At 57.2% G+C, this 7,352-nt stretch overlaps 1 protein-coding gene across 1 annotated transcript in view; it reads left to right on the top strand.

Moving 5' to 3' along the window:
• Positions 1–1,959, top strand: part of LOC139240492 (golgin subfamily A member 6-like protein 6) — a gene marked incomplete at its 3' end in the record, with an annotated part of 2,332 nt that extends 373 nt beyond the window's left edge. Inside the window, exons 2-7 of the mRNA XM_070869026.1 lie at positions 308–559; positions 680–805; positions 1,009–1,044; positions 1,462–1,500; positions 1,585–1,734; positions 1,909–1,959. Coding sequence (XP_070725127.1) covers positions 308–559; positions 680–805; positions 1,009–1,044; positions 1,462–1,500; positions 1,585–1,734; positions 1,909–1,959 — 654 coding nt within the window. The remainder of the gene's footprint in view (positions 1–307; positions 560–679; positions 806–1,008; positions 1,045–1,461; positions 1,501–1,584; positions 1,735–1,908) is intronic.
• Positions 1,960–7,352: the final 5,393 nt, after the last annotated feature.

Raw genomic sequence — 7,352 nt, 5'->3', positions numbered from 1 at the left:
GGTGGGAGAGGAAGAGAAGGTGGTAGAGGAAGAGAAGGTGGGAGAGGAAGAGAAGGTGGGAGAGGAAGAGAAGGTGGGAGAGGAAGAGAAGGTGGGAGAAGAAGAGAAGGTGGGAGAGGAAGAGAAGGTGGGAGAGGAAGAGAAGGTGGGAGAGGAAGTGAAGGTGGGAGAGGAAGAGAAAGTGGGAGAGGAAGAGAAGGTGGGAGAGGCAGAGAAGGTGGGAGAGGAAGAGAAGGTGGGAGAGGAAGAGAAGGTGGGAGAGGAAGAGAAGGTGGGAGAGGAAGAGAAGGTGGGAGAGGAAGTGAAGGTGGGAGAGGAAGAGAAAGTGGGAGAGGAAGAGAAGGTGGGAGAGGAAGAGAAGGTGGGAGAGGAAGAAAAGGTGGGAGAGGAAGTGAAGGTGGGAGAGGAAGAGAAAGTGGGAGAGGAAGAGAAGGTGGGAGAGGAAGAGAAGGTGGGTGAGGAAGAGAAGCCGGCAGAGGAAGAGAAAATGGGAGAGGAAGAGAAGGTGGGAGAGGAAGAGAAGGTGGGAGAGGAAGAGAAGGTGGGAGAGGAAGAGAAGGTGGGAGAGGAAGAGAAAGTGGGAGAGGAAGAGAAGGTGGGAGAGGAAGAGAAGGTGGGAGAGGAAGAGAAGCCGGCAGAGGAAGAGAAGGTGGGAGAGGAAGAGAAGGTGGGAGAGGAAGAGGAGGTGGGAGAGGAAGAGAAGGTGGGAGAGGAAGAGATGGTGGGAGAGGAAGAGAAGGTGGGAGAGGAAGAGAAGGTGGGAGAGGAAGAGAAAGTGGGAGAGGAAGAGAAGGTGGGAGAGGAAGAGAAGGTGGGAGAGGAAGAGAAGGGGGAGAGGAAGAGAAAGTGGGAGAGGAAGAGAAGGTGGGAGAGGAAGAGAAGGTGGGAGAGGAAGAGAAGGTGGGAGAGGAAGAGAAAGTGGGAGAGGAAGAGAAGGTGGGAGAGGAAGAGAAAGTGGGAGAGGAAGAGAAGGTGGGAGAGGAAGAGAAAGTGGGAGAGGAAGAGAAGGTGGGAGAGGAAGAGAAGGTGGGAGAGGAAGAGGATGTGGGAGGGGAAGAGAAGGAGGAAGTGCCAGCAAAGGAGCCGGAAGCAGAGGAGGTGCTGGAGGAGACCAAGGATGAGTCAAAAGAAGGAGAGGAAATGGAGAGGGTGGTGGAGGAGCCAATGATACAGGCAGAGGAAGGGAAACGAGAGGAGGAAAAGCTCGAAGAGAAGATGGATGAGCGTGGCATGACGGAAGAAATGGAGACAGTACCTGGAATTCAGCTGGAGGGTGTGGAAGCAGAGAAAAAAGAAGAGGAGATGAAAAAGGAGGCTGGAGAAGAAACGATGGCAGAATCCCAAGCAGATGTATGTCAGAGACAGGATGACCTGAGCGTGGAGAGTGGCGGGTCACAATCAGGTCTGGTAACAGTGTCATCATCATCAATTGACGAGGTATGTGATCTGCCATTGGTGGAGAAGAAGGAAAAGGAGGCAGAAAAAGACGAAGATAAAGAGGTTGCAGAGAAACATGATAAAATTGAGATCGAGGACCAAGTAAAAGCAGAAAAGATGGATGAGAAAGAGCCAGGAGGTGAGGAGAAGGCTGTAGAGGGAGCAGCGAAGCCGGCAGAGGAAGAGCCAGCTCCAGGGGAAGAGAAGCTGGGCGAGGAAGAGAAGGCAGGAGAGGAAGAGGAGGCGGGAGAGGAAGAGGAGGTGGGAGAGGAAGAGAAGCCGGCAGAGGAAGAGGAGGTGGGAGAGGAAGAGAAGGTGGGAGAGGAAGAGAAGGTGGGAGAGGAAGAGAAGGTGGGAGAGGAAGAGGAGGTGGGAGAGGAAGAGAAGGCAGGAGAGGAAGGGAAGGTGGGAGAGGAAGAGAAAGTGGGTGAGGAAGAGAAGGTGGGAGAGGAAGAGGAGGTGGGAGAGGAAGAGGAGGTGGGAGAGGAAGAGGAGGTGGGAGAGGAAGAGAAGGTGGGAGAGGAAGAGAAGGTGGGAGAGGAAGAGAAGCCGGCAGAGGAAGAGAAGGTGGGAGAGGAAGAGAAGGTGGGAGAGGAAGAGAAGGTGGGAGAGGAAGAGGAGGTGGGAGAGGAAGGGAAGCCGGCAGAGGAAGAGAAGGTGGGAGAGGAAGAGAAGGTGGGAGAGGAAGAAAAGGTGGGAGAGGAAGAGAAGGTGGGAGAGGAAGAGAAGGTGGGAGAGGAAGAGAAGGTGGGAGAGGAAGAGAAGGTGGGAGAGGAAGAGAAGGTGGGAGAGGAAGAGAAGGTGGGAGAGGAAGAGAAGGTAGGAGAGGGAGAGAAGGTGGGAGAGGCAGAGAAGCCGGCAGAGGCAGAAGAGGCCGTAGGGAAAGTGTTGACAGAGAAAGGATCTACAGAAGAAATATGTGAGTTGCAGGACAGTGATCTGAAAGAGGAAAGAGAAAGAGAAATGTCCGATATGTTCATTGTATCACTATCATCATCAATTGATTCGGTGTGTGAAGTGCCATCTGCGGAATCGGCAGGTGCAGAAGAAAAAGAGGGAGTAGAGAAGGCGGAAGGCGAAGAGAAACCGGCAAAGGAAGAGATGCTGACAGCGGAAGAGAGGATGGGAGAGGAAGAGAAGCCGGCAGAGGAAGAGAAGGTGGGAGAGGAAGAGATTCCAACAGAGGAAGAGATGCCAGCAGAGGAAGAGAAAGTGGGAGAGGAAGAGAAGCCGGCAGAGGAAGCAATAGAGGCAGAGGAAGAGAAGGTGGGAGAGGAAGAGATTCCAACAGAGGAAGAGAAGCCGGCAGAGGAAGAGAAGCCAACAGAGGAAGCAATAGTGGCAGAGGAAGAGAAGCCGACAGAGGAAGAGAAGCCGACAGAGGAAGAGAAGCCGACAGAGGAAGCAATAACGGCAGAGGAAGAGAAGCCGGCAGAGGAAGAGAAGCCGACAGAGGAAGAGAAGCCGACAGAGGAAGCAATAACGGCAGAGGAAGAGAAGCCGGCAGAGGAAGCAATAACGGCAGAGGAAGAGATTCCAACAGAGGAAGCAATAACGGCAGAGGAAGAGATGCCGGCAGAGGAAGCAATAGCGGCAGAGGAAGTGATGCCGGCAGAGGAAGAGAAGCCGACAGAGGAAGCAATAACGGCAGAGGAAGAGATGCCGGCAGAGGAAGAGAAGCCGATAGAGGAAGCAATAGCGGCAGAGGAAGAGATGCCGGCAGAGGAAGCAATAACGGCAGAGGAAGAGATTCCAACAGAGGAAGCAATAGCGGCAGAGGAAGAGAAGCCGGCAGAGGAAGCAATAGCGGCAGAGGAAGAGAAGCCGGCAGAGGAAGCAATAACGGCAGAGGAAGAGAAGCCGACAGAGGAAGAGAAGCCGACAGAGGAAGCAATAACGGCAGAGGAAGAGAAGCCGACAGAGGAAGAGAAGCCGACAGAGGAAGCAATAGTGGCAGAGGAAGAGAAGCCGGCAGAGGAAGCAATAACGGCAGAGGAAGAGAAGCCGACAGAGGAAGAGAAGCCGACAGAGGAAGCAATAACGGCAGAGGAAGAGAAGCCGACAGAGGAAGCAATAGCGGCAGAGGAAGAGAAGCCGGCAGAGGAAGCAATAGCAGCAGAGGAAGAGAAGCCGACAGAGGAAGAGATGCCGGCAGAGGAAGAGAAGCCGGCAGAGGAAGCAATAGCGGCAGAGGAAGAGATTCCAACAGAGGAAGCAATAACGGCAGAGGAAGAGATTCCAACAGAGGAAGCAATAACGGCAGAGGAAGAGATTCCAACAGGGGAAGCAATAGCGGCAGAGGAAGAGATGCCAACAGAGGAAGCAATAACGGCAGAGGAAGAGCAGCCGGCAGAGGAAGAGAAGCCGGCAGAGGAAGAGAAGCCGGCAGAGGAAGCAATAGCGGCAGAGGAAGAGATTCCAATAGAGGAAGCAATAACGGCAGAGGAAGAGATGCCGGCAGAGGAAGCAATAACGGCAGAGGAAGAGATGCCGGCAGAGGAAGCAATAACGGCAGAGGAAGAGAAGCCGGCAGAGGAAGAGAAGCCGGCAGAGGAAGAGATTCCAGCAGAGGAAACAATAGCGGCAGAGGAAGAGATTCCAATAGAGGAAGCAATAACGGCAGAGGAAGAGATTCCAACAGAGGAAGCAATAACGGCAGAGGAAGAGAAGCCGGCAGAGGAAGAGAAGCCGGCAGAGGAAGAGATGCCGGCAGAGGAAGAGAAGCCGGCAGAGGAAGAGAAGCCGGCAGAGGAAGAGAAGCCGGCAGAGGAAGAGAAGCCGGCAGAGGAAGCAATAACGGCAGAGGAAGAGCAGCCGGCAGAGGAAGCGAAGCCGTCAGAGGAAGAGATGCCAACAGAGGAAGAGATTCCAGCAGAGGAAGCAATAACGGCAGAGGAAGAGAAGCCGGCAGAGGAAGAGATGCCAACAGAGGAAGAGATTCCAGCAGAGGAAGCAATAACGGCAGAGGAAGAGAAGCCGGCAGAGGAAGAGATGCCAACAGAGGAAGAGATTCCAGCAGAGGAAGCAATAACGGCAGAGGAAGAGAAGCCGGCAGAGGAAGAGAAGGTGTTGGAGAAGGAAGATGTCAAAGAAGTGGAAGTGAAAGTTGAGCCTCCAGTCGAGGAGCCGGCTGCGGAAGAAAAGAGGGAGAGAATGTTAAGGACGGCAGAAGTCAAGGGCGCAGAAGGAGAGGATAAGAGAAAAGTGGAAAAGATGGATAGCGTGGTGAAGATGGTGGTGAAGGTGGTGGAAAGAGTGGTGGATCGGGTAATGGAGAAGGCCATCGAGAAGATGGTGGAATACGGAAAGAACAAAATGGGCGAGAAGGAGAGAATGGTGAAGGTGGTGGAGAAGGTGGTGGAGAATGTGGTGGAGAAAGTAGAGAAGATAATGGAAGACCTGGGGAAGATGGAGGACGTGGCTGAGAAGAAGATCGAAAGGATGGTGGACCTGGTCGTGGAGGAGGGGCAGAAGATGTTTGAGAAGATGATGGAGAAGATGGGGAGGATGGTGGAGGAGGAGAAGTGGGACACGGCGTCGGCAGCGACGTGCGAGAGAGAGCTGCGGCAGTCGCGGAGGGACGTGGCCATGCTGAAGGAGCTCGGCGCGGCAAAAGCCAAGGCAGCGGCGAAAGAGGAGGCGCCGCGGGTGAAAGAGAAGCCGGCACGGGTGAAGGGGGCGGTGCCGCCAAGAGAGGAGGCTCCGCCAAGAGAGGAGGCGCCGGCGAGAGAGGAGACATGGGCAAGAGAGGAAGCACCGGCGAGATTGCCGGCAGAGGCAAAAGGACAGGTGCCGGCAAGAGGGCCGCCATCTTTGAAAGGATCGGTGAAGGGAACCGGGAAGAAACAGGCTTCGGCGAAAGGGCAGGGGGCGGCCAGAAAGCCGGCGAGGGAGCTGGAATCGGCCAGGAGGACAGAGAGCAAAGAGGAGGCCGTGCTGATGGCCGACGAGCGACACGAATTCGGTCAAATCTATGACCTGCTGGTGGACAAAGCCGGCGGGGTGCTCAACTTTGGCAACTACCAGCTGCTGCTGAGGAACGAGAACTTTGCCACCGGCGAGGCCAAGGCCCGCGCGACCTTCGCGCGCCTGGACAGGGACGGGGACGGGCAGGTGGGCTTCGAGGACTTCCTGAGCACCATGACCGACACCGACCTCTTCAGCCAGTTCTTCTCTGAGCTGCCCAACACCAGCGAGGACTCGGAGCTGCAGAAGGGCTACGTGGACAACACGGTGTTCTTCGAGATCCTGTCGCGGCTGCTGGCCTCGCACATCATCTCCGAGGACGCCACCGGCAAGATCATCGAGTACTTCTACAAGAAGAAGAAGGGGGCCAAGCTGAAGACCAAGAAGGAGGAAAAGGGGCCGTGCCCGAGTGTGGTCGACAGCACGTTCCTGGGCGTCTCGGTGTACAGCCTGATCCAATACCTGGACATCTTGGGGCCGGACGAGCACTACAAAGAGGTGCCGCTGAAACCCGAGCAGATCACGGCTTTCCACGAGGTCTTCCAGATCTTCACCACCAACAGCGAGGAGCGCATCGATGTGGCGGCGCTGGCCAGCATGATGAACCAGCTGCAGATGCCGCTGAGGAACCCCTTTGTCTCCAACGAGTTGAAGTGTGCGGCGGTCAACGGGGGCAGGCCGGTGGACTTCCGCGACTTCCTGACCATCCTGTCGGACACGGCCTGGTTCGCCCAGTTCCTCGCCCCGCAGCGCCCTGAGGGCGGCCACTCGCTGTCGCCGGAGGTGATGCCCTTCGAGGTGCTGCTGCGCATGGTGGGCACGCCGCTGATCGGGGCGCAGACCCGGGACGTCCTCGCCGCCTACTACCAGAGGAAGGTGGCGAGCATCAAGACCAGGCCGCTGCAGAAGGTGCGGCCCTTGGCCAAGGCCGCGTCCGCCCACGGGGCCGGGGCCGGCGCGGGCCGCCAGTACCCCGCCCAGCAGCCGCAGCCCATCCAGACGTCCTGCTCCAACCTGCCCACCGTCAGGCCGCCCAAGGGGACCAGCCCCGGCACGCCCAAGGCCAGGAGGTCGGCCTCGCCCAGCAAGGCCGGCCGGTCCGCCACCGCCGGCGGGCAGGCGCTCCGCGAGCGGGCCAAGGAGAAGACCGACGAGTACAGCCGCAACGTGCAGGCCAACCGCCAGTACTACGAGAAGAAGTTCCGGCCCGTCATGAGGAACCCGGCCTTCCACAACGCCTTCCGCGAGTACACCTGGACGTGGCGGGCGCCCTCGCTGGACCGCAGTCGGGCCGCGGGTGCCAAGAAGAAGAGGGAGGATAAGGGGAGAAAGGAAAAATAGGAATGACTATTAGCGAGCGGGCGCGTGCCGGGGGGGGAAGCCTGCACCCATGACAACTTCGCTCGGGCGACGCTCTCGTTTCTGGAACTGCAAGGAAAAGCTTCATTTGCCCGAATGTGAAATAAAAAAAAAATCTCTACAACTTTGTAGCCGCCTGATTTCAATTGGGGACCCCGGACGAGGTGGGCTTTGTGGCGGGGTGGGGGCGGTTGGTAGTGCAGAGAGGTGGGAGGGGGGGGGTGCTGCACACTGTGGGGAAACTCGCGACGCAAAGCAATGCGCTCGCGTGGCTAATGCAGGAGCAGGCCATTCAGCCACTCCAACCTCCCCCCGCCATTCCATGAGATCGCGGCCAAGGTGGGGGGGGGGGGGGGTGACCTAACTCCCGCCCCCGGCCACCCGTCCCCCTGGGAAGCTCGATGGCCTTTCAGCAGGCATGGAGCGGGGGGGGGGAGTGGGATTGCGGAGGGGGGGGGGCGCGAGGGTGCCCGGATTTCCCATTTAAATTCGCTGCGCATTTCACCAGCTGACAAAACTCCAAGAAAGGACACGGATCTGAAGTGTTGACTCTGTTTCTCGCTCTCTCTCTCTCTCCTGACAGTGAAGCC

This window comes from Pristiophorus japonicus, chromosome 32, assembly GCF_044704955.1.
Source record: "Pristiophorus japonicus isolate sPriJap1 chromosome 32, sPriJap1.hap1, whole genome shotgun sequence".
NCBI lineage: Eukaryota > Metazoa > Chordata > Chondrichthyes > Pristiophoridae > Pristiophorus > Pristiophorus japonicus.
This window is presented reverse-complemented; position numbering and strand designations above follow the sequence as displayed.